This window comes from Anguilla rostrata, chromosome 6, assembly GCF_018555375.3.
Source record: "Anguilla rostrata isolate EN2019 chromosome 6, ASM1855537v3, whole genome shotgun sequence".
NCBI classification, from domain to species: Eukaryota; Metazoa; Chordata; class Actinopteri; order Anguilliformes; family Anguillidae; genus Anguilla; species Anguilla rostrata.
Window position 1 is genome coordinate 39681229 of NC_057938.1, and position 27200 is coordinate 39708428.

General features: G+C 42.7%; 2 protein-coding genes and 1 long non-coding RNA gene across 7 annotated transcripts in view; 2 read left to right on the forward strand and 1 right to left on the reverse strand.

Moving 5' to 3' along the window:
- Positions 1 to 504: 504 nt before the first annotated feature.
- Positions 505 to 4482, forward strand: LOC135257135 (uncharacterized). Its single transcript, XR_010330592.1, has 2 exons — positions 505 to 650; positions 2055 to 4482. It is a non-coding gene; the product is annotated as an uncharacterized LOC135257135 (long non-coding RNA).
- On the reverse strand, positions 3498 to 7314 carry LOC135257134 (lysosomal enzyme trafficking factor-like). Its single transcript, XM_064339587.1, has 2 exons — positions 7118 to 7314; positions 3498 to 6562 (listed from the first exon to the last, which is right to left on the reverse strand). The coding sequence occupies exon 2, from the start codon at positions 6545 to 6547 to the stop codon at positions 6122 to 6124; it is 426 nt and encodes a 141-aa protein (XP_064195657.1). The 5' UTR covers positions 6548 to 6562; positions 7118 to 7314; the 3' UTR covers positions 3498 to 6121.
- Positions 7315 to 8942: 1628 nt separating this feature from the next.
- LOC135257138 (inositol-tetrakisphosphate 1-kinase-like) overlaps positions 8943 to 27200 on the forward strand; it is a 31660-nt gene continuing 13402 nt past the window's right edge. The window contains exons 1-5 of one of the 5 annotated variants that reach the window (XM_064339590.1): positions 8943 to 9201; positions 9678 to 9861; positions 14858 to 14882; positions 24122 to 24247; positions 25677 to 25794. In XM_064339590.1, coding sequence (XP_064195660.1) covers positions 9767 to 9861; positions 14858 to 14882; positions 24122 to 24247; positions 25677 to 25794 — 364 coding nt within the window. In that variant the 5' untranslated portion in view covers positions 8943 to 9201; positions 9678 to 9766. Of the gene's footprint in view, positions 9202 to 9391; positions 9592 to 9677; positions 9862 to 14857; positions 14883 to 21512; positions 21650 to 24121; positions 24248 to 25676; positions 25795 to 27200 lie in introns of those variants that run through there. The other 4 variants (XM_064339589.1, XM_064339588.1, XM_064339591.1 and 1 more) reach the window with 4 other exon arrangements.

The window sequence follows — 27200 nt, forward strand, 5'->3', positions numbered from 1 at the left end:
ATAGAGAAGCAATATATGTCATTTCCGGTTCCTGCGGAAATATTTGAAATATCCCTTGTTGTGCTTGTTGTACTCTACTCACTATAATTGGGACGTCTTATTACCAGAACTTCTTGACACACAGCGTCCAAACACGCAAACCGGAACTTTTTAGCCAACATTAGAAAGAACTGTTAAATGGATAATATCCCTGATAATCGATTTTTACGATTTACCCGGGAAAGTGGCACGTTGTAGTTTTGTCCTCTCAACGAAATAACGAAATAAGGTGTTCATGATTTGTAGTTAATGTACGACGTGTGTGTAGCATAGTCAAATTCTCAGTTGACAGAAGCAAAACGCGAATTAAACCGAAACCAGACACAATATTTCACAAATGAATTGTTAGCTATTGCTCGCTAGCTGTTTTCCTTATTTTAAAACCGGGTCAGAGTTCAGATAGTTCAACATGGCAGCGTGTGAGTTGCGAGGCGAGTTAAAATACAGAGATGGAGAGAAGAAAGAGTTTGTGATTAAGACAGAAAACAACTTGAAGAACGTTTTAGCAGGGGTTCAGAAGATGAATGCGGACGTGTCCGCGGTACTCACAGAACTTGTTCTACGAGAAAAGGGGTCTGTGAAAAATGGCAAAGGGGACGTTCACGTCGATGGTAAGTAGAAAGATGTCTCGATCTAATTGGATACAGTTCAATGTGTGAGTAGCTCGCTGGTTTTACAACTGTTTAGCTATATTTCGGCCTGTAGTGTTTCGGGTGACATTCAAAACGTGAGATACAGTACGTTAGATTTATCATTACTTACCATCATAAATCAATTTAGCTAGTAAGTTTTTTTTTTTAATTCTGCTGACTGATTTAAACTGATTTAAAGGAATTGTTCGTTGCACGCTTGACATAAATATATAGTTGTGCTGGTTAGGGCTAGCAAAGTTGTAGATGATTTCAATGTGTTGTTGGCTGGCTGATGTAATCACGGAACTTTGTGTCGTCTTGTAATTTTCAACCCGGTCTGATTTCGGGGGGCGACACTGGGTCTAGAGTGTGCAGTGGTACACTCAGAAATGAATTGGATGTACTTAATAAAATCATGGATAGTGCAGTATTTCCCACAGGTTGAGAATGTAATTGTTGTGGTCTACTTCCTGTGTGTGTGTGTGTGTGCGCGTGCGTTTTGTTTTTGTTTTTTTAGGGGGGAGGGGGGTGCTCCAAAAATGGACTTCTGAAGATCGTTTTACTGTTAATTAAATTGTATGGTAACTAATGACAGGTTATTAAATTTTGCTGTCCAGGCACAGTTCACATTATTGGCTGGCAATTGTGCTGTGTAAGAAAACCCTCACCAGCTTCTGGAAGTGGCACAGTTGAGCCCGCAAGCTCTTCCACTACACACCCTTTCGTTCTCCCCTCACTCACAGCTGGGCCTGCTGCTTCTCAGCTCTCTCACATGTTGCCTTTCACTATGCACACTAAAAAATGACGAATACAAATATGTAGTGTGTCTTGTATGGGAAACAGTGGCTACATGCAGTATAAAGTAGGCTATACATGACTTCAACTGATAAGTACAACGTGCTTAACCTCAATTGCTTCCATGATAATATCCAACTGTTTTGATGGGTTTTTTGTAAAAATTTAATTATATTTGGGTTTGTCGCTCTGGATGAACACAGACTTCATTTCACCTTTACAAACAACCCATTTAAATAGCTTGGTATTTTCACAGGATCAATTGAGGTTAAGTCACTTCCTTAAGGGTTCACCTCTGTTGACACCTATATGGCCTATATCGTTACCTAACTAATGCATATAGCACCGTGAACCAATCTTGCATAGAATGTCAAACTTGTCAAACTTTGAAACTTGAGATAATACTGTTTCTGGAAGTTTCCTGCCTCTCACAGGAAGGTGGTGGAATGGTTTGAGGTGTCTTGAATATGTGGTCACTGGGTATTCTTTTGTATTGAGATCACAAATTGAACTCACTAAGACAAAAATATTTACTGCATGTAGCTTTAAACTTGCCTCATTTTTGCCTTCCTTGCTCTTCGGTGACAGACGAGGAAGAGGATGACAGCGATGAAGAGGATGAAAAAGAAATTCAAGACAGGACAAAGGCTACCAGTTCAGAACCTCCTGCCAAACGCACAAAGTCATTAAGAGCTTGACTGTCTCAAGCCACAGAGACCAACTGATGGGAACATTTACCCTTAAAGACGGCAATGCTGTTCTGGGGAGGTCATTGGATTTTTACAAATATAATGGGAATGCCTTTTTCTACTTTAAACCTACTTTCATCCAAACTACAATTTGCCCTGCTTACCTATTGGTCAGAAAAAGTGAGTTTAAAAAATGAGGATTTGATGAAACGTGCACTGTAAAATTTGACCAGTGACACCTAGGTTTTGCTTTCATATGTATGAATTTGATTTGTGGGTGTTGGAATTGCAGCATTGTCTTTGAAATGCAGTGATTAATGAAACATGAAGAACCTGTGCTATTATTTTAAGGAAAACATTTTTTTCAAATTCACCCTCACCCTCGAACCAGCCCACCTCCTTACCCAGATGTCAGTCATCCACATCAGCGGACACCCCACTATATCCCATAGTCCCTTCCCCACTTAATTCCAACCAATACAGAGGAAAGAAAAAAAAAAGTAAGTTAAACCAGAATAAAAATGTAAATGTGCCTATGGTTCCAGGGTTCTTACATAGCACCACTACATAGCACCATTCACTAATGTAGTTCACCTGCCATATTCTGTAAAATTTGCCAGAGGATTCTCTCAACAAAGGGCAGCACGGTGGTTCAGTGGGTAGCACTGTTGCCTCACAGCAAGAAGGCTGTGGGTTCAAATCTCATCTTGGGCCTTTCTGCATCTTTTGCATGTTTTCCCCGGGTTTGTGTCAGTTTCCTCCCACAGTCCAAAGACATGCAGGTAGGCTCATTGAAGACTCTAAATTTCCCATAAGTGTGAGTGAATCGTGTGTGTGCCTCATTCTCTCATCGAGTATTAGGTTTTCTAATCTAAGATACTGCATGTCTTTTCCAATGGTTATGTGAAAGTGGAGGCAAGTTCAGCAACACTAGTTGATAAACCAACAATAAGGCAAGGGCCAGAGAGCCCCTTGCTAGCTGTGGCTTGGGTAAGGCCTATTTGTTCAGTTCTTAACAGTGCTGAAAGTGTGGGTTCAAAAAACCGAGTGGGTTCAATAGGACGTTTCATTATCTTTGAATGTTTTGTATCCTGAACTCCACAATTCTGTTAACTCAGGGTGTGGCCAGATTGAATGGAAAAGTGCCTGGACAGTCTTTCATCTACAGCATCACAGATAGGATCTAGCTGTGGTTTAATTTTATGCTGGACATTAAACCTGTATTTCTACATTATGAAATGCATTAACGGGATGTTGGAGGGTAACACAATTCCTTTTTATGAAAAATAAAGGAAATCCATTCAGCCTTTTCCCACCACTTGTTTAACAAACACACATTAACTTTTTGTTTTCCAAAAATTTTATTTTCTGAAAATCTGGAGTTTTTCGTAAATCACAGTACATGTTTCGATTTAAAAGGCAAAGACAGTACCAAAACATAAACACTCATTCATCGATTGGGGGGAAAAATTACTCGAAAGCACTTTTAGACTAAAAAAGAACATTTGGACAGTCATTAAAGTATTTTTTTGAAAACCTGACTGCAATCGCCTCAAAATATGATGGATCACAGCCAACAGATTAATTATTGGCAAAAGCTGTAGCCTACTTCTTTCTTTGGTTAGACAACTGCAGTCGTCCCAGTAGCGTTGTGCTTTATATTCTAGGACTGAGTAATTTCTTTCCCCAATTTCATGAACATTCATATATGGATAAGTCCTGAAAACATGAAAATGTCACAATTCAAAGTGTTGGTGCGGAGTTGTATGTAAAATGACAACATTGCAGCCTCTTTATGTTGCAAATTGAACAGTGTTAAACATGAGGTTTCCAAAACTAACCTTGCTTGTTAATTTAGTATACCCGGCAGACAAAGTTTATCTAATATTTAATATAGCAAGACCAAAGGCCAAAGTTTATCCACTTTTTGTTATGTCTTCTTATGCATCCTCTATACAATTGCAATGTTACCCTCACTTTCCTCCCTTATTTAACCACAAAGCTGGGATTTTGCCAGTGATACGACAGACCTTTTCCTCCCCGAATAAGACAGTTCTGCACATCGCTTTTGTTCAGATATGAGTATTAATTACCAGACAGATCAACAATCGCAAACTTGCCCTCAGGGGACAAGGCCACAACAAGAATCGGACACCAATACAAAAGAGAAGTCATTTACAGATGCAGGTGAAGAAGGTCTTGTCCTCTCTTTTACAGTGCAAAGCAAAAATTTAACTCGTGTTTCACAAAATAAGAGATTCACAAAGGTGTTTTGTCTGATCCAAAAAGCATAATTTAAAATAAAATTAAACCAGTTTTTAAAAAGTTTTTTTTTTTAAAAACACTATTAGGAGTTATTTTTAAACAGTGCAGTAAAGTTTAAAAAAGAAGAATGATTCAACACTGAGAAAGGTCCCACTCAAAATATTTCCAGTGTTCTCTATATAGTTAAGGATCATTTATTTTTCTCAGAATGGTGTTAAAACTCTTAGGTGTACAAAGCATGGCACTCTATATTTGGCATTTATTCAAACTCATACATTGGCTAATGTTTCCAACATAAAACATGCAGGTGTCTGACACTGTAGTGACTGCACATTGGCCTAGTACTGTAAGAACAGTTTGGACTGAGAAAAAACAATGCATGACAACAGAGAAATGAGTGGCCATTTCTAATAACAAGAAACAATCATTTAGAGAAAATTTTATGAAACATGAAAGTAGAAATTTTTTGTATTTCAAAAAACCCACTATGGAGAACAAAAATGCTGACCAGGCTGTCCATCATTGAAACGCATAACTGCACCAAGCAGTTGGTCACATGGTTTCCAGTTGTTTAACTCTTAAAAGCCTTCATAGATCAGAGATTTAAAGACTTAGTTCCATTAGAACTTAAATAGCATACATCTTGTTTATATATCCACTGACACAGGTGGACATATACTGTACCTTGATATGCTCTGTCGGGGATTTTCACCTTGAGTCCAGCTCCTTAATTATATGCTGCTGCATTATCAATCTGGTCCTGGCTGTTTGTGCATTAGCTGTTTCTCCTTCCTTCCACATGACTTACATGGACAATTATCACAGAAATCTATCTTTTGCGTACAATCCTGCCACGTTCATCACAATGCGCCACAAATGAGGTAAATTTTGAGAGATGTTGGCTTATGGAGTTAACTTTTATGGCAAGCCATTTGCACTTTAAAAAGACCTGTAGAACCTGAATCTTGATGAAAAGTAAAACCGAGACAAACATGGATAGAATGGCTTTTTAAAATTATTTTAGGTGGCAATACTGGCTCTTGGGCCATTTTTCTGAAAGCTCTGGCTCAGTAGGAGCAATTAAATGCCGAAAGGTGTGGAATAGCACACTGTCAGTAATCCCGTTCCTCATCAATATCACCAATAAAAGGTCACATGGGTTGTCCGTAAAGGTATCAACAGATGACTGGGGTGTGGGACAATCTGAATTCCAGATTCCAAAAGTGTTGTTCCCAAGCCCAGTATTATGTGCTTTTGTAGTACTGCGTTCGAGTTTCTCATCTAATGACAAGGAATCTTAAACTGCAGTCCTGGAGAGCCACCGTGTCGGCAGCCAATTTAGTTCTTGGAAACAAAGGTCTTATTAAACAGGCAAAACGGTCCTTTATATTCAGAATGTTCGTCTACTGAACAGGAAATTCACCCCAAACCTGTTCCTAAGTTTAGCAATAGCCTACTCCCCGGGAGATGTTCTTTGGGTATGTCATGAGGCTAGGAACATAACCTCTGCTGGACTGGTGGTGGAATAAGGTATTGCTGCAATTTAAGGTACGCAACTATCTTATTTGCCATACCTGCAATATCCTGCAAAGATTCAATCAAGACATGTTTCTAAAACATTAACAATGCGACACTCCACGATCTGAATTTGATATCCGCGATGTAAGCATCTGACATGGCTACACCAATCTCAACAGCTTTTTAGGTATCAATCAGTTGGAGTCTGCTTATCTGATTGGAAGCCTTGGCAAAGCTCTGATGTCTGTCACAGAGCATGGCCAGGAAAATTGGCAGGATGCAGTAGCCTACTGTTCTGGGGTCCGGGCGGGTGCAGGAATACAGAAAAAGGAAGACCTGTAGGTACGGAATGAGAAAAATGATCATCCACAACCAGAACGGGAAAGTGAGAAGCCGCGTCTTTAAACTGTGGTGCCAAGATACAGACGATGAGGATGGAGCTGCGGGATCCGCAAGCGCTGGTGGTTCTTTGGCTGCCTCTTCCACGTAATTCAGAGTCAGCCGGTTGTACGTCTGGTTGATCTCGAAGACGTAGTAGAAGGCGGCCACGCTCGCTAACAGGTACAGTCCCATACCTATCCATCCAATCCTCTGACGGAAGTTCATCATTCTCCATTCCCCTCACTGCAACAGAAAAAAACGCGTTTCCACGGAGCAACCACAATTGGATCTTGTGACAGTGGCAAAAATGACAAAATAGAATTTCCGCCTGCGTGAGGCTGAGTAGGTCTGTCGACATAATTTCGTGAGAGGTTCATAAAGTTACACGCATTTTAATTCGGAGCTACTGGAAGCACGCGTATAGTAGTATGAACCCTACCGTTCGATTATTTTTCATGTACCTCGATTCTCGAATGATAGTAATAGCTGGTGTTAACCAGATTAGCTGTAAACGTTCACCACCGAATCGGAGGACACATGTTTCATGGTCTAGTATGAAGAGAAAAAGATTATTAAATTTGATTGCATGTATTTGCCACAAAATAACACATTTTGAAGAATCGCCTGACCAATTTTTTTTTAATTAACAGAGTGCCAGCTATTCTGATTTACGATCCTTAACGTTCCGGAATGTGTTCACACTGTGTAAGGAGGAACTAGCCTGACAGAAAGCTAGGTAACTTGACTTATTACCATCATAATAATCTGAGCGACTAGTTGAATATCGAGGATTCTTACCTTTATTAACGAACCATTAATTCCGCAAGCGATAGCTTGCGTCAGCCAGATCACAACAACCCATATTACCATGCATTTCTCGTATAATCTTCCGGCATTCACTTCGCACAAAGAACGCCGATTTTCCTTCCCATTTTGCCTGTGCTTGTTGTCATCTGACTCCCCAAACTTCCTCGAAGAGACGAGTTTGCTATCTGAATTTAACCATTCGCTGTGACGTTTCAATGACCAGGACACGACAGTGTTAAACTGCAGCGCCCCTTTGCGTTGTGGTGAGAATAAAAACGTTATGAGACCCACGTGCAATTTAGCAGTCCGTAATGTCTTAATTTAATCCTGTTAACAAGTAAATATAATGTAAATAAGGTTTTGCATTAAATACCGTGACAGGGGAGTAGCCTATGATATGAACATGAGGGACTTTCAAGGGGGGAAAAAATACACGATTTCACTGACACTGTAGCTAATATTTACATTGAGTTAGCCTATAGTTTCTTTTCTTCTTGGGGGAAGTAGCCTATTTGGTCAAGGTGAATATACTGTATCGGCTAGATTTTATCACAGACATGGTCGCTTGTATTGTTACATGTGTGTTTGTAAAATATTTGATAACATTGAAATATCTCATATTAAACTGCATGTTTATTTTTACGGAATATGAATTAGACAACTGAATACATAAGTGGGAACTGGGTTTAATCGAGGATTCAAACATTTGAGCGGTTCACTTCAATAGTTTTAGTAAACAGTAAAACTGTAAAATGACGTACCGTCGTTAGCCTGGAAAAGAGCATCTAAGCAGGTAAATGGGTAAATAATGACATGCGAGTAATTTTCGCATCGCAGAAACCCAGAGTAATTACAGCACAATGAACATAGCTTAATATAAAAATTCAGGGCGCACGCACGCACACACACACACAATTCGGAGTTAGAGTTAGATTACGTTCACCATCGCTTCCGTCTTTGAAGCACCTTTGATGCTCTTGTGCAATGAGTGTTGTGAATGTTACATAAAACAGGCAAACTTGTAGGCTATGTCTGGCACACGTTCCTGGTAAAACAGTGATTTTATAAGTTTTTCTATTTATTTAGTTATAGCCTACTGTTGGAATGTAGACTCGCGTGATCAGTTGAGTTGAAATGAAGTCTGCTCTTTTTTTGCTTGTTTTTGTTGTGCTTATTTTAAAACAGCGAGGTTTTAGGGCGATTAGCTTGACGATGCATCAAGCTGGGACACATTCTGTGTTTTGATTTAATCAAAATAAATATAACATAGAACTTTCTGTAATTATGTGTTGCACACAAGCTGCTCCGCATGTATATTATTATGTTTAAATTAATTGCATACATCACTGTTCCATCATTTTTGTTAATCCCTAAAATGTAAAATGAAACTTTTTGCGGTTCGATTATTTCCCCACAAAACACAGGACAGTTAAGTCAACCCATTCACTTTCTCTCATTCAGTTCCAGATGAAATTAAGACGCAAATTAAGCCTACATCTTTGAACGGCTGACTACACATTCCATTGCATTGATGTTGCTGATGTTTTGCTCTGATGACCAATTTAATTTGACCAAACTGTATACGCGGACTGCACGGGTGGGTGTCCGGTTAGCCTACCAGAGGAAAGTATAGTACACTTACCAAATCGTGTTGGCTAGTGGTATTTTCATCACACATCCGCGTATTGGAAGTGGGTTGGCAGTACTGGCATTTTATGTTCTAGTACCGCCACCTAGGGGAGCTATCTCGAGGCTGACAGCAGGTTTTTCAACGTATGTGCTAGCATGAGAGTGAGCTGCCCGAGTTTGAGCCCAGTGCAATAGCCTACTGAGAAAGCACGTTGCCGTACCTGATAAATTGACACAACAAGACTTCGTAGGGCGGGTCAGGGCGTGTTTTCTACAAATGATTAGCAATGGTAGAAAATCACCACACATATGTGATTACACCCAGCTATAAGTATATAAACGTTTTGACATTCAATGACTGAGGCTATCGCTAATGGAAGAGATCGAAAAAAAGAGGGGTGAATTGGCGAATAGTTATTTCCTTATAGGCTACTCCAATAAATACAGTAAGTGGTGTTGTTATTTAATAATGTTATATTCTAATTTCGGAGGGTTTTCCGAGACTGGAATCATGTAGATGACGCACAGATGTTGCAGAGCAGGTTGGACGGCGCATTAAAAAATTATGTGTAGGGAGACACAGAGTGAAACAAATTGGAGGGGGAGGGGGGCGCAAAGAGGTTCGGGGGCAGGTCTTTCATAGCCGTAAGCAGCTGGCCAACTTGCTATACCAGAAATGCTGGACGTGAGAAAATAAGTAGCCTTTACAGCAAGATGACACACACGCGGCTCCGGGCGTCTGCTGCCAACGCTGGCAGACATAGCTGACCGACCACCGCATCCCGATAAGCAGTTTTTGTACGCTGTCAATTTTATTTGTTGAATCCAATTGCTTGGTATGTTCCTCAAATCCAGTATAGTGTAACTTTACCCCATGATGTTCGCTTTTGGTTTACTTCAGTTGTATTTTCTATTTCTGTAGGTTGGTGTGGGTAGTCAGTTTCCTGTTTTCTTCGGAGCCGAGCTTAAATAATTGATCACATCTGGACTCTAATAACATCAGAGGCTGAGATGCAAACCTTTCTGAAAGGCAAGCGAGTGGGCTACTGGCTCAGTGATAAGAAGATGAAGAAGCTGAATTTTGTGGCCTTCGTGGACATGTGCAGGTAGGTGGAAGAGCTGAGGACCATCATTTCATGCGGTTTCGTTTAAGGGATTCCGACCGACTCCTTTTGTGACAGTAGAATGCAGCAATCAAAATATGACACACAGTGTTGTAGTGCAGATTTCCCACCCAATATATCACCTTTGGTTAACCTGTTGACTGATAGGGCGTTAGATGTTACAAATGACACCGTGCGCAAACTTAACGTGGCGAATTACTGAATTTGCCTTTATGGACCTCCCTATGAAACTACGTAGATGGGATTGTGACCGAGTAAAATCAACTAAAAATGTTCACCGTACCACAGGCTATTTAAAGCTAATAAATATAATCATTGCTCGCGTAATTTGAATGAAATATAGCCTAGATTGCGCGCCGGAGGTTGTCAGTTTACTAGATCAAATTGGACCGAAACCTTTTCAAGTTGTCCGTGACATTTCGCCTATAGTTGTTCTTATAGTGAGTTCACCAAGTTGATGAAACGGCTGACAATTTAAGTTCTTTCTAAAGCTCTGACTGTGCACATTTAAAACACTCTTGTATATGAATGTATGAAGGTTAAGTAAACATTTTCGATGTTTCCACTCCTATTTTGCTACGGATAGCCTTCCAACATTGAACCGCAGAATATGGAACCGAGGGCGATTTGTGAGCGAGTGTTTAGGGAGTTCCTACAATAACGCGGCTTTCCCCTAGAAGAATCTGTTTTCTAGAATTAAGCGTAATTTGGAGACAAGTTTAGCGCTTTTTTCTCTTTCAGTTTAGCGCCGATCGGGTATCATGCGCACAGATTCACAATCCCATTCCTAGGCAGTGTCAGTAAAGGAAGCTTTAATTTTTAAACGTTTCATTGGAACACATCACTTTAATAGAACATGTACGAAATAAGTTGATGGTCCCTGGTCCTATTGTACATTAAAAGTACCTTAATGGCATCTTCATTAACTCTGAATTGCCTCTACGAGCCTGACAATACTACAGGACCTGTGTACATTTTTAATACAGGTGTTTTACCTTTGTGAAAGAACACAATGTACTATCTGGTTACATCATCCACGGAGTATCCAAATTATGTCATTGACCTGGTTTTCTTTTGTATTAAAATATTTAAAGATTAATATAGGAAAAGGAAAGTGAGAAGGAATTTGACTGATTAATTTGTCTTTAGACTTTCCTATTCAACCTTAGGAGAGTGAAAATCCATGGTATTTTATTTCTGGGGAGTCATATGTTTTGAAAGGTACCAAGCTATGGATGAACCATTTCTGGACCAAGGCAGATTGCATTTTGTGTCATGAGTGATTGACCCCATCATGTGTGTGGTGAGGATTTTGCTCTAAACTGAGATACTGAGTTTGCAAAGTTCCCAGTAGTCAAAAAGTGCTGGCGTTCCATACACCCAATCAGCAAGCTGTTAGCTTTTCTCATTTAATTTAAATACAATGTTTTTTTGATTGGATCATGAATGACAGGCCAAGGAATGGTTGGGTGGGCAACAAGCATCGATTGGCCACACTCTTAGGGGCAGCCTGTGTCTGTTTATCTCAGATAAGCGCTTGTATTTCACCAGGCTGCTATCTTCCAGCTGGGTTAACAAGGCAGGCGTGACTCACAGTTTGGAAGGGAGGTTGTACCAAACCCACCCCCACCCCCCACCCCCATGTGTGCTAAGATTCAGCTAATTCAGGTTGGACAGCTCATGCCCCGAATGCATGATGTCAGACCTTTCTCTTGCTCCATTCAGGTTAATTCCCTGCAGCGACAAATAGCATGGGCAATTCACTCTTGTGGGGCTTCCAGCCGACCACCCTTTCAGATCATACAGAGAACAAGCGGCTTGAATTAGATTTTTTTTTTAAAACACGGATTTAAACTGAACACAGCCCGAGTACACTTCCATCAGCACACGCTTGCCGCTCTGCTCTCCCCGTTTTGATTGCGCGGCCGAACGAATGTGTCACACTTTAGCGCGGGGCCCTCGCACCCCACTTCTCCTAACGCGGTCGGCGGGGTTTATCGCTGTGCGGGTCCAGCGGGTTGCACAAGGACCTTAAGCCACTGAGGCAATCGGTTGCGCAAAACGCTGCGTTGGCTGCACACTTGACTGGGTTGCGTGTCAGTTTCAGCATCCCAAGCCCAAAGCCTGTCCCTCGGATTCTCGCCAGAGAAGGGTCGCCGTGGTCCACGCAGGCTGCGACACATTTGCCTTCTTTCTAGACTGAGAAAGATGCCTTAGTTTACTCCTTAGTTTAATCTGTTGCTCTTAGGCTAGGGAGGTGTTGGCAATTACATGAAAGGCCACAGCCAGTGATAGGCCACACTGATTGCGTCCAATCAAATCGAAGAAAGCATGCTCACATCACAGTTAAACACGAGCCAAGTCATTATCTGTAGCTATGGAGGCCCCTGGTATGCAAATACACAATATCATGTGGATAATGTAATGTTTGCTGGAAGGGATTTGTGTGAATGTGACTCAGTGTAAATTCATTTGAGGCGTTGCTGTGACCCGTTGCTCAGTGGCAAAGTTCTACGGTATATCCGCAGAAGAGGGCAGATCTTGCACAGCTTCTCTAGACAGCAGGCAGATGAAGCTGTCCCCACATAACACCCCGCTCGTGTATCCGTGTTCCGATGCGTCCCATTGCCACTCTGATTCCCAGATAAGCCTTTGTTGCGGCAGTGGATTGTTTGTTTGCCCACAGGCGTGGTACAATAGGGCCTGCAATGAGCTGTCTCCGATGACATGTTACTGCACACAAACGAACCAATGGGGGCAGGATTTACGTTGGCTGTAAAAAAAATTGTGTGGCAGAGGTGAGGGATTCGGACTCACCTGTCACTGGGGGGGAGGGTGGCCGGTGGGATGCAAATGATTCTGACACCCATAGCTGCTCTTTCCAGCATGGTGAAAACATGCCAATTTAGCAGCTGCAGCCAGTTTGGGGAACCAGTTTGTGCGTTTAGCAGACATTCCATTATTGAGCGCAGCGTTAAGAAATCCTCTGGTATGCGTGTTTGTGTATGCATGTGTGTCTGTGTGTGCGCGCACACGTGTGTGTGTGTGTGTCTGTGTGTGGGTGTGTGTGCTTGTGTGTGCGTGTGTGTGTGTGTGTGCAGGAGTGTGTGTGTGTTTGTGTGAGCATGTGTCTGCTTGCGTGTGCCCGTGTGTGTGCGAGCGAGTGTGTGTGTGTGCGTATGTGTGTGTGTTTGTGCACGCGTTTGGGCGTGCTGGCCTGCTTTCGTCCATACCTCTATCTCCTATACATCAGGTGAGTTATATTTTCAGCTTTTAGGTGCCAAACCAGACCAATATAATTCCAAAAGCGCACTTTGTATATTTGATTCTTTTCTTTTCTTCAGTCTATCTGTACTTCCTCACCATAGACATATCTATGAGGCACATTTAACTTTTCCTGATGTATTGGTGAGCCTGGCCCAGTTCTACTTTGCCACTCCATAGATAACCTCAAAGAAAATCAGATTTACTGAGAAGGTCTATCACAGCCTTCTATAGCTGTATCACTCTAAATGTGCTGTTGAGTTTTGCTTTTAAGTCTCCCCCACTATCAGTGCAATAGCAATGGTAGTGATGGTGAGGCAGTGTAATATCCATGGTTCCGCAGTTGGTTGGCTTAGGTTGGTGCAGTTTTAGAAAAGGAGGCGTGGCTATAATTGGTTTAATCCTGGAACAGACTGAGTGCTAAGTCTCTACCCACACACCAACCCCCAGTGCACGAACAAGCATTTATATTGGGACAAACACACAGTTTCAATGGGAAGCTACACAGTAGCGTATGTCACGTTCGAGCGGTTCTACTGCATTTTTTTGACCTGCAGCGCTCAGGCAAGAAAAAAATCTTGTTCCCTGTCCTGTCAGCATTTCTCCATGCCTTCTCAAATTCTTCCATAACTGCCAAAAGAGGACATGTTCATACCTGTCACATTGTCCAATTGTGCATCCATGGGGCAATGGAGCACGCACATTTCCTGGAAAACATTGCAGATCAGGGCATTTGATCCAGAGAAACCATATTGTTTCACTCATACAAAAGAATAGGCACATAAGAAGGAAATATGGCTGGCTTGATCAGCCATACTAACAAGGAAATATGGAGCATTCAACTCTAGTATGGCAGGCTTGATCAGCCATACTAACAAGGAAATATGGAGCGTTATCTTTAGCATGGCTGGCTTGATTAGCCATACTAACAAGGAAATATGGAGCGTTCCCCTCTTTAGTATGGCTGGCTTGATCAGAGCAGGCAGTCTCCCAACTGGCCAGGGCTCTGCAGGTTGCCGAGCAACCCACTTTTTCCAGGAGCTTAGAATTTTCTGGACTAATTTCTCTTGAGAAAAACTTTTAAAAGTTCCCCACAGAGCTGCAGTGGAGTTCTGAATATCCCACAGCTTTTGATTAACAAACAGACTGCTTCGCAGCATAGAAAAATCATTCCCTGTGTTATGTAACATGAACTTGAGACCTTTACTCCTACATTATCTGATGAAGGCATTGATCACTGGTTCAATAATAATTTTAGCCTATTGTTTACTCGCCACCGAGATGATTGCTTGCTGTTGGCAGCCAGGCTGAATGTGGAATGCACTGGACGAGGAAGCTGACTCACAAAGTTGCCAGAGCTCAATCGAGGGCAAATAAACACCACAAATTAACACCCGCAATGCCTAACTGAGGACAAACAACTTTGCCGGAGGTTTCGGAGTCTCTTACTGTGTCAAACTGAAAATTCTCTCCCTTTGTTGAATTCTGGGACATGGGTCATGTTTTATAAATGTGAAATTTGATTTGTTTATTTGTTTATTAGCATCTATTGACTACCTAAAAACAGTTTCAGAGGGGATAGTGTCTTCATAATACCCCACCTGTTAGACGTTTTTGCGCAGCTATGGATTGTGCCAGGAGGAAAATATTCTGCTCGCTTGTGAAGACATGGACAGGATGGTCAGTAATTGTGTTCATTCTTCTCTCCCACCAGGAAACGAGGCATAGAGATGGTTCAGGTAAGTCTTCTGTGAACCACTCCCAACCCTTAGCAGCTCTTTCACTGCTGTGCAGGGTTTTTCTGGGTATAGTAGTCTTTCTTTCTAAACACCTCCCACCTCAGCCCAGAATGGAACCCATTGTTCAGGGAGTGTTTTGTTCAGTGTACTTCTTTGTCCTTGCAATACAAGATCCCTGAAGGCCATAGGTCATTAAATGGAATGCACATTATGTGTCTAGCCCTAGCTTGATATAATTACATGTGACACTCCTGGTTCCCGGCAGTTAATTGCCTAGAGATGTTTAAAGTGACTGTGGCTTGCTATTGGTGTTTGTGGCGTGACTTTGAAGAAACAAGTGTTTTTCATTGTTTGAACTTGCAATAATGAGCTGCAATTTGTCTGTGATTCACATCGCGTTTATTATTCTAATATTGTTTTCATATCACTGTCAGGAACCACCCTGATTTACTGTTGTTCCTGTGAATAAGTAAATATAAGCAAGAGTCATTTTTCTTTTTTCAAATTAATGACATGCCAATGGTAAACATGTCTGAAGTCGCATGGGCCAAAATGTCGCTATGTAGGTTATCGTAAATTGTAAACCAGCTCAGATTCAGTTGTGGCACATGGTGGTTGATTTTCTTGCTTTGCGTCCTTTACAAGTGTAGAAATTGGAGGAGACTGTTCCTCCTTAGTGAGTTGTCAAATCGTAGATGTCAAATCGTTTTGATGGGTTGAGTCTTGCATTGTCTGAGACGGAATTGATTGTTGCACCCAGTGAAAATTTGTGTTACTTCCATATTCGCCATTCAGATGCTTGTGAAGACGACCTGTTTTGTTTGTTTCCATGGCGCTCCCTATCCTGAAAATGATGAAGAGGACAGCTAGCACTCTCGCTGTGTTTGAGGATGCATGGTGGTAACACACCAATCAAGATATGGCTGCCCCCTTCCAAAAAAAAGTTCCTTGTCTGAAGTAATTATCCAAGCTGTCTCTAGGGCCTCTGGTGAGGGCCGGTGTCCAGTTTCAGGCCAGTGTCACCATGACGCTCTGTTGGATGTCTCAGGTTATGACTAGTGAGAGGGAGGCTGCTGTTGTGTACGGTCTTAGTGATTCTTTGCAAGCTGTGACTTCCCCAGGTTGCTTATTTGTAATGAATACATCTTTCACTCCTTTTTCTGCAAGCAGTGCAACATGAAGGGCTTCATGTCTGTTCCCATTATTGTTGTGCAGATATCACAATGAATCAGTGTGTCCATTATGGTACATACCGTAACTTGCCTTTCACAGTACAAGCTTCACAAGTATGATGCTACGAATAGTTTATTTGGAAATGTGTATGGATGTTATTGATGAGCAAAGGTAGTGAGGAGATGCTGGAACACAGTGACAGAACGCCTTGCACACGTGTGTGTGAGTCAGTGTGCATGGGTGCCAGTGTGTGTGTGTACGTGTGTAAGTTCAGAAGTGTGTATAGATGTGTGTGTGTGTGTCTGCATTTTAAATAGTGAGAGCCAAGGCTCTTCTCCTCAGTCTTCAGCGTAGGATGTCCCTGGGAACTGTCCCAAACTCAGTAGTGTTTTCTACAAAGCAGACACTCCGCACATGGGACAGTGCAACCACGCCTGCCCCACCCCACCCCCGTTCTTATTCCTCATCTCCGGTCGGCACCAGGAGTTTGGGAAAAAGTTCACACCAAGGCTTCCCAGTGGCTGCAGTGAAACTGTGGGCGTGGCTTTGAGATCGCAAGATTTTCCTGAGGCCTGGTTATTTATTAATGGTTTCTGGTAAATCCCTTCCGTCTTCCTAACTTGACTTGCTTATTGCAGTTTTCACCTGAGTATATCAGTGTTTAGATAACAGAGTGTGATTCATACAACAGTGTAAAAGTAGGTGGGCCTTTTTTCTTTCCTTCTCTCTTTTTCTTTCTTACCAGAGTTCACTGGTAAGGTTAAAGTCCTGACTGTTATCAGTCTTTGGAATGTTGCTTTATTGAAGGAATTAGTGAATTGCTGGGGGTGGGGTGATGATTACACAAGGTGACCAGCTCAGTCTAGTGTAGGTGAGAATTTTTTTTATTATATGCAAATTGGTTTGAATTTTTTTTACTTTCTATACAAGAGTTCAGTTTACCTCACTAATGAATTAAGCCAAGTTAATGTGCCAAGCGGAAGTCCAGAGAGGTCTTCATGTAGGGGTGGTCGGGTCCTATGGAATGTATTGTGTGACCAGCAGGACAAATCTGTCTGCTGCATTCATACATGTACATGTCCGTTAATTAATTTATATTGTCATGTTCTTTGAGTATTCTTAGAGCTAGTGCAATATTTCCTCTCTAATTTGAATTGGCCATCTTCAAGACATCTTAGGTGGTGCTTCCTGTACATGGAATCAGTAATCAATATATCATCGCATCGAATGGTTTGGTTGGTTTTTGAACTTATTGTAGTTTGCAGCTAATGGGTGATGGGCTGCCCCGGACTCTGTGCTGCATCAAGTCGTTGTTGCATTTGTGGGGTCCTGCTAACTTTCTGTGAGGTTCAGGGTCTGATCATTCGCATTTCCTGCAGAAACTGCTTCAATTAGACATTCATTTTCAAGAACTATAATTGTGGCTGTTCATTTCATTCAATCCCCTGGGTTCTCTTAAATTCATTCAGTTGTACCGTGCATGAGAGACAATGTACTTAGTGCTCCAGATCAAAGGATGGCAGCTTAGTCATGTGCTCTCTCGCCCATTCACCATGCTAATTTGCTTTAATTCTGCATTCACTCAAGATATTAGGGCCTCTGCAAACCAGGAAATGTTCTCGCCAGCTCTGAGAAGCCAATATATTGGAAAATGAATGTTGCATGTGTCAACAGGCCAGTCATATGTTTGGGATGCATTGTGATTTTAGATGCACTGTTGACATTTGACATTTGCGTAGACTTTGACTGGGGACATCAGGAAGGGATGTCTGCACGTGCATGAAATTGAAGCCCAAACTTGGCCTGTACCTGAAACCTTGAGGACCGGCCCAACCAAGCCCGATCGGTACTGCCAAATTTGAAAATCCGACCCGACCCGAGACCAAAATCGCTCACAGAAGTGGTTTTACAATGCTTTGCTCTGCTATGTGCTTGAATTATAGCAATAATTATCATACTGGAATTGGCTATATTTTATTTCCATATGGGACGGTAAACAGTAGCTACAAAGCTTATCAAGGCATGGAAGCTCATCAGCAGAGCAGTGTGATAGGCTAATAAACCATTTGTCTTACTGGTTTGTAGCGCTCAAGCACTGTACATATGCAGTTTTTTTGTCAGCTGGCTTACCAGACCTGTTTTCTTCATATAGCCTGCTTGTGCCTTTGCTGCCAGTAAAGCTTCCGCTATTTCTTGGATAGTATCTCTCTATCATAGGTCAAAACAGCATTGTGATCAGTGATCAGTTGTTGTCACAACAAGGTCATACTGTTTCCTCAACGAAGCCAGTCCCGACTCATTTGGAATTTGACGAAGCTCTGCCTTTTGCAAATTTTTGTTTAATTTCATCCGCTGCGAAGTTAGAGGCTCACCCACATGGACTAGAAAGAGAGAATGCAAAATGAGAATGCAACATCTGCAAAATGAGTTCAAAGAAGTTTATTTCTTCAAATAAAAATACATTTAGAACATAAAGTAATAATCCATTTTCACTTGCTAGAAAACGAGCCAACAACTCAGCCAAACCCGGTCCGATCCTGAAGTTGTACGTTTAAAAAATGATGCGAATCTGGCCCGAAACCAGATGCTTTCGTCGGGTCATGTCGAGCTCGCGGTCGGGCTGCAGAGCCCTAGACAGAATGCTGTGACCTGTGAGCTGAGCCGTGTCCACCTTTTAACAGCTCTGACCTTTCGGAGACAGCAATTGCGCCCAGTTAGTGCAGTCTGAAACCGAGGGGGGGGCATGGTGAGTCACAGGCTCCCTTGGTCCCGAGAACAAACGCAGCGGCGAAAGATCCCTCACTTTCATCTCGAGGTCACCTGTGGCGATTCTGACCTCCGGAGATTGTACAAATGGAACGCTTACGCAAGACAAGGACCACGCGCCTGCCAATGAAATGTGGCCCCTACAGTTTGGGGATTCTGACCACTCTGCGTTTCATTGGCCGACACCTTCAAGCAATGGTCCCAGTCGCATTTGCTTTGTCATTTTCACCCCGTAACTTCAGGTAGTGAAAGACCGTAGCAAGACCCTGGGAAAGCAAATGAATGAATGAGTACCGTCAAACTAAATGTGACACGAATTTGTAAGTGACAGTAGAATAGTAACATTAGCCTACGTCCTTGTGTTTTGGGACGTTCTGTTTTTTTACACCTCCACTACCACCAGCCTTAGGGTTGTTTCTTGGACGTGTTTTAGCCTAACCGTGGTCCACATTCTTCAGATTGTTTTCATGACAGGTGTCATGGATGTTTTTACCTTGTGTTGCTTTGCATCTTGTTCCTACGCCAATTCGATTTCTCTGAAGGCGCTGAAGGGCGCCAGACGATTTTGTTGCGCCACCAACGTCCGGTTCATTTTAAAGCATTCTGTCATTTTGCGTTTGTCAATTTGAGGCGTTTCGGAGTGAGTTGCGCGGTTTCTCAAGCAGACGCAGCTCAGCTCCCGGAGAAGTTTGACAGGCTGAACTGGCCAAGAAATGACAAACATCCAGGGAGTGGAAGCTCGAGCTACCGTCTGGGCCGCGCCGCCGCGCGTGCGATGGTCATCTTCCACTGAAGGGTATTGAGCAATGTCTGGCATTGCTTGGATAGGAATCTGTAGGCCACTCCCAAACACGGCAGTGCATCACAATGGAGGGTGCCACACACACACACACGCACACACACACACACACACACTCACTCTCACACCCACTTCACTTTCCCCTTTAAGTGTTTTATGATCATGTATGGTCTAATTGCATTCATTTAATTACATTTTATTCATTCATTCATCCATTCAGTTAGCTTAATTAGTTTCTCTCATAATCATGACAAAAGTCAAACACACAGGGGCTGCTGGATTGACTTGAAGGCCCCACAAACATCCAACCACCCCCCCCCCCCCCTTCTCCAAGTACCTGATTTGAGTCGCACTGGAGAGATGGTGGTTTTCTCTTTCAGGACCAAGTTTTACGTTTGTAGTCATCAATTAGGCAGTTAATTAATGAATAGTTAAGGCAACCACAAATGTCGTCCGCTCAGCCAATCATGGCCGGAAGGAAAATGTGTCACAATTTGTGAGTAAATATATTTCCCCACCCCCTAATCCAGAGCAGCCATTATGAAAAAATATTCGGAGCAAGTACATAGAAAAATAAGAACGTTTGAAGAAACGGTTGTTCTGACCGTCTTGCCCTCTTGCCTATGGTCTAGAAAACAACCAGCGCTTCGTCAAGCCTGCTGTTTAATACCTTAAGGGCCTGTGCTTCCGGTATGAGTCCTCATAAGTAGAGGAATACTCCCTTTTATTTGTTGAAAAATCCCCTTGACCTGTTTTCTGAGATTTGCTGACAGCACTAAACCTAAAATAACCTTGTATTCATCATTTTCTGCATATGTAAATTCACCTTAACCAGATCCACGATGGCTGAGCCTTATTTCCTGTCATCAGGTAAAGCATATCTCATTACCTGGAAATGTCCTTGCCAGTGTTTGATTTATCTTGCTTAATTATGTGGTTTGTACTATTGGATATTAGTAGTGGGTGAGGAATGCTGCCTTGTTCATCTTAAGTTTTCATAATTGTCCTAGTACTTTTCCATCCCATTCCTCTGTCTGCATGTACTACATTGTCTACATTTTTAGAATATCCTGGGTATTGGATGCAATTGTATACAAAAAAAAAACAAAAGGGAACTATTCACTGTCAAAGGAATTTTTGTTGAGAAGGAAAGTGCTTTCCATATTCTATTTATTTAATTAGCAATTATTCCATCCTACAGATATTTAATTTAAAGTGTATAACCTCTTATCTACCATTTGGTTTTATACTACAATATTTAAAAAATGACTTTTTTTATCACCTTTTGCATCTTAATTGATTTGCTTCTCAAAGAGTAGCCTATTTTCTCCACTCATTTCTTTTTTAACCATTTTCCAGTACTCTAACATTTCTTCATTGTCTGTCACGTTTATGTATTTTATGCTTTTCAATAGATATTTACTCAACAACTGTGGAACTTTCGCAACTTAATTATATATAATACTGCTATTATTTACACTGCTGCCTGTAATTCAGATTTCACCAGGTCTCATCCATAGATTCATACATGAATCCATGATACAATATTTTGTACTGTAAAGAATTCCAGAGTTTTCACATATGAAAGTTTTTTTGTAACAGGATGTTACAATATTTTGTCAGAAATTTACTTAATATTTGAATTTAGCATAAGGAGGTTGTGATGGAAATGGCCTTCCTTTAAACTGTATGAGAGCTCGGTGACATTTTGATCTGTCCTGAAAGAGTTGAAGGAGATTATGTAACTTAATATACAGAGGTCACACATTTCCAATATGGATTGTTTTCATAAATTATTCATTGGGATCCCCCCCCCAAATGCGCAGTCCCTAAACCCTCAGTCTCCAGCCCGGTTGTCCTAGAACTTTGCTTTCCTTATGTGCCCCCCCCAGGCCCACCTCCTCCCCCCAATAGCTCTGATTGTTTTCGTTGTGTGGAGCAGCTGAGACACTTGCCAAGAATCTTGACCGTGTATAAACCAGAGAAGTGGGGGGATCTCTGGAAGTGAGGCTCATCGTGGAAGCTCATGGTAACTCTACCCACCTCTTTTAGAGTATTATTTACATTCATGTGATCTGTTATTATACTACTGTTTGTATTATGTCCATACAATTTATTATTACGCCACTCTATTTATTGATTTGCTTGGCTGAAGTCCATAACCGGGGTGGCTTACTTAGCTGATGTTGAACACATTGTCCTTTTTCACAACTGGGTATTTGCCCGAGCCATTCCCGTTCAGTACCTTTTTCAAGGGTACCGCAGTTTTCACACCAGCTGGGACGCGATCTTGAAACCTTCTGGTAACGCATCCGGAATACCGACCTCTGCACCGCACTGTTCCCACACCACCACCACCACCACCAGCACCCACACATTTAAAAGCTGAGATTGCTTTCACAGCACCTCTGAGCGCTCCCCTTTTCTGACCACTCAGCCACCCCTCACCCACAGCGTTGTTTTTTCGGTGTGAAGTTACCGAGGAGGCTTGCCGAGGCTTGAACGTGCGCCTTTTGCAAAACCGCGCCAGACTGCATCGTACGCAAGCCATTTTTTCAGGGCTGTCCTGTACAGCGTCGCCGTGACGGCCTGTTTCGGGCTCCGACACTGCGTAAGCACGATCGGGTAAAATATCTGCGTCAGGGAATTCTTGTTCTCTTTAAGCCACGATACTCCATCTCTGACAGCCCACCTGCTTGACGTAAGCAGGAGATTAAATCCTGGAAGAGGGGAATGAAATATGCTTGAGAAGGGTTCATGGGAATTTTAGTGCAATTAAAGTTCAACAGCTTAGGTAAAATGTAACACGTTAAATACTTTGTATTGTTTGAGCATTTCAACAGTAAATTATTACCACCCTCAGTCGATCAAGGCTCTCACTTATTGGTGCACAATCAATAAATCTAATGCCAGCGTAATTATAAATACACTGAGTTAGCTACAGCGCACTTAAAGTACTAATACATTGCATGCATAATGGATGTCATAATCAATGCTTTAACACTGTGTCTAATCAGATATCCTGCACAGGCATTGAAAGAGAAGACAGTCACTCTTAAATATGATGTTTTCAAGTGTATTTAGAGTGTAAAAACAGCTCGAGTAATATTCTCGTATGGAAATGAAAACATCTTTGAAACAGGATGAGTATTAGTCCTGTGAGCATCTGTTGAGTAGAAGGGAGGGAAGATAGGGAGGAGAGAGAGCAAGGGGAAAGTTTGGGAGAGAGGGAGAGTAAAAAGGGGGTAAGAAAGAGGAGAGGGACCAAGGGAAAGCGAGGGAGCAGAAAGAAGGCAGACGACAGAGGGAAGAGGGTGAAAGAGCTTGAAGAAAGGAGTGTTCTGGACACAGGGTATCCTGGGATAGTGTCATGCATATAACTTAAGGGGCTGAGGGCTCCTAATGCATTCATCTCTGTCTATCAGACCCCTACTCCAGCTGAACTGGGAGTCTCACAGACAGAGATGAATGTATATGTATGTGTGTGCATATACAGTACCGTCTGTAAATACTGGACACTGACACAATTTTTGTTGTTTTGGCTCTACTCGAGTCTCCAGCTCATTGGATTTGAAATGAAAAGAATATGCAGTTAAAATGCAGACCATCAACTTTAATCTGAGAGTGATGCTAGCTAGAGGTGCTAGAGATGCTAGCTAGCCAGCCAGTTAACTAGCTAGCTTGCTTGTTAGCTTGGGTTTTGTCCATTTGTCCAACGCTAAAGCTGCAGTGGCATTAGCATGAGCTAGCTGGGTAGTTAGCTGGGTGGCTGGAGGTGCCAAATTTGCAAGCAAAGAAGCTGGTGACATTTGCGATTGACTGAAGCATGGGGTGTATGGGTAAGCCGTCTAGGCTGTAGCCTCAGAGTCGACCATCGCTGCAAAAAAGCCATACAAGCTTGTTAACAGCTGACAGAAGACTGGAAGTGTTTATACCCATATCTTTGCTAGCAGCTGTCCTGCAGGGAACACTGCATAATTTTATATTGTGCAGTATGGTGCTGTTAGCTTGTTATTTCAGCGAAACAGGCCCTATCAAGTTTGGGCTTAAAATAGGCTAGTAAAGAAATGTTGGGCCTTGGTGGACTCTTTTCTAGCCCAGTGCAGACCTCTACCTCTGGGACCTTAGTCCCACTGTGATTTGTCAGTCTCTCTGTGCTGTGTCAATCCTCCTATGTTGTGTTAGTCTCTGTGATGTGTCAATCCTCCTATGATGTTCCAGTCTCTCTGGGATGTGTTAGAGGTGCTTGTGCAAAGCTCTGGTGTCCCATTTACTGTGAGCCTCAAAGACAGACCCATAATCAGCTGTCTGTTTTGCACTGTTCCTAGAGGAGCTACTATCCATTAAGAGATCCATTCAGTAGCCTCCTGTAACATGTCTTCCTTTTCCAGCTCAGTGCAGTGTGTGTGTGCATTTATGTGTGTGTGAATCTGCGTGAATAGAGTCATATGATGTACTGGTTCTGCATAGTTTGACCTCTGACCTCCTTCTCACTCCCTAGCTGGACCTTAGCCAGCCCCTGGAGGAGCAGGGTCCCTTGGACGTCATCATCCACAAACTGACTGACCTCATCCTGGAGGCGGAGAAGAATGACACGCAGGCCCTACTGCTTGTGCAGTGTGTGCAGGTGAGCCATCTCATTGGAGAACCAATGGTGATGAATGGTGTTTCGTAATGTACTCCAAGGGCTCACAATTGCAGGAAGAGGTGGAGTTTAAGTTAGGGGTGGGCAATGGATGCATGTGGAGAGCTAGATCTTATATGAAAGGTGGGGCTACAGTAAGCAGGGTGCCCCCCTCCCCCAAATAAAATACTTTAATTGTGGCAGCAGCAGTGAACTTCAGATGAGAATTGTTCAAGTTCTGCTGATGTTTCCTTCGAAATTCACAAAACGTGCTGCACCAGGAAAATACCACTCCTTCATCTAGCCTCCTTTTGAGGGATGCAGACATGAAGATGCACCGCCTGGCCAAAAGTATGTGGACACTCAACATCCTACATCTCATCCAGAATTATGGGCATTAATATGGAGTTAGTCCACCCTTGGCTGCTATATCAACCTCCACTCTTCTGGGAAGGCTTTATACTAGATATTGGAGCATTGCTACAGGGATTTGCTTCCATTCAGCCAGAAGAGCATTAATGAGGTCGGGCACTGATTGGGTGATTAGGCCTGGCTTGCAGTTGGCTTTCCAATTGATCACAAAGGTGTTGGATGAGATTGAGGTCAGGGTTCCGTGCAGGCCAGTCAAGTTCTTCCACATCGTTCTTGACAGAACCATTTCTATATGGACCTCACTGTGTGCCCCGGTCATTGTCATGCTGAAACAGAAAAGGGCCATCCCCAAACTGTTGGGGAAGCACAGAACTATCCAGAATGTATGTGGTAGCATTAAGATTTGGCTTCACTGAAACTAAGGGGTCAAGCCCAAATCATGAAGAACAAGGGGTGTCCACATACTTTTGGCCATGTCGTGTACTTCAAGGAGAATACAGCTAGCAACCTCTGTGTGGCCCCAACCGCATTATTCAGACCAATGTGTCTGCAGTGTCCATGGCAACTGTAGATAGTTAAAACATGCTGTCGCAAACCAGATTTTGGTTCCCAAGGTGCAATCCTCACAGAATTTACACAGTGCATGTATCGCTTTTGGAGATGTTTGTTTTTGTGCGAGACCTTCAGGATACACATGGGTGTTCCTGACTCTAATCTGCGCACTATACAAATGATAAATATTGACCCTCTTTGGTGAATATCTGTAAATGAACTGAAATGAGTGTTTCTGAGTAAATTTAAATTAAATCCCTCAGAGCTATGTGGACTATGTCTAGATTCTTTCTGTCCGTGACCACCTCTGTAATGTGGTTGTGTGGGTTTCTGCAAGCTCACTTCTGTCTATGAGCTGCTGTGTTGGGTTCAGTTTTGATGTATGACGTTGGGTTTGGTTCTGCAGTGCTGAGTTGGGTTAGGCTCTGATGTGTTCCGGCTCTAAAGTGCGAGGAGTCCGCCCTGTCTCTGACCCTGCTGGGTTATTTTTTTTTTGGACTGGTTTCAGGACTACATCGAGGCTCACCCTGAGACCATTGTGCTGGACCCCCTCCCTGCCATTCGGACCCTGCTGGACCGTTGGCGCTCCTACCAGCTGATCCACAGGATAGAGAGCTGCATGCAAGGTTGGGAGATCCGCCCCCCACCCCCCCTGCCCCATCCTCCTCACCTACACTGTCCTACCATTTTTAAATCTGCCACCCCTCTGCTTATCAATTTCTACCTCCCCTGCTCTTGAACACCCAACACCCAACCCTCCCAGTCATATCTCCGTTCTCCCAATTTGTTCATCCATTCCTTGTGCCGTTTGTCTTTAATTACGGGGCCTACCTGGTACCTTATATTGACAAACTTGGCAAACTTGCGGTAACTAAATGGCTATTGCCAATTCCTTGTGCCGTTTGTCCTTAATTATGGGGCCTACCTGATACGTTATATGGAAAAACCTCTAAAACTTGCGGTAACTAAGCGGCCATTGGCAGACGGAGAGGTTCGGCCTTGGCGGACGGGCGTGTCCCTTGCGGCCGACCGCGCTCTCCACGCACGGCGGTCTCCCGCTTCGCACCGGCGGGAGACCTTTGTCCCCCGCGAACGCGCGTCCGGGGGACTCGCGGATTCCCGCGGGCAGTGGCGCCCGGCCGGTGGGTTTCAGTTCCCTCGGCTTCTCTTTGTTACCCGGGAGACTGAGCAGGAGTGACCTTTGTCTGCGGGATTTTCGCTGGGGGAAGTATGAGGCTTATGGGGTTTAAATGGACGCTTCAGAAAAATGCAGAGTTGCCGTGTCTTTTTTTGTGTATCTGACACGCCTCATTCATTAACCAGGCTGGGATCAGTATGGAATGGACCTATAGATGCAGATATTTTTAGGGGATACGTTACTATAGCATTTTACTTGTGTTTGGCCATATTATGTCCTGTAAGCTTAAACCTCAGTGGTATAGAGATCCCTCCCTGTACAAAATGGGCGTGTCATTTAAATAGGTTTCACTGGGATTGTTGCCCACTATTTATTCAAAATATGTTTGTTTATCCTATTGCACTGTTATCTTATTTTGGAGAGGTTTACAAGGTATTCATAGCATAGAAATAGCTGAATAGCATTAGCTTCAAACAAACTTGTCAGTTGTGATGGCGCCCTGTTAGCTAATGAAAACAATCAACCTCTGATATTGTTACCATGGTTAATTTCTGGGAAGTTTTTCAAACGACCTTTCTTTCGAGCTTATCGTCTATGTTGGTTATTATGAACTCACATCCGATGCTGGTCATCTTGAGTGCGATGTGTTCAAAGGTTTCTTGCTATATTGACCAAGGGAGTTTTTCATTGCCACCACCACCCTAGATTTTCTGGAGCTTTAAGCCTGGGTCTACTGTTACACATATTCTGGCAAGTATTATAGAAAAGGTGCAATATACACTACATATAAATTTGATTTGATTTCAGCTTCTGCCAAAAAAAAAAATCATTTCTGTATGAATGAAGTTTGGTTGACTATTGACAGTTCTGCACACAGTTCTGAAATGTGTATGG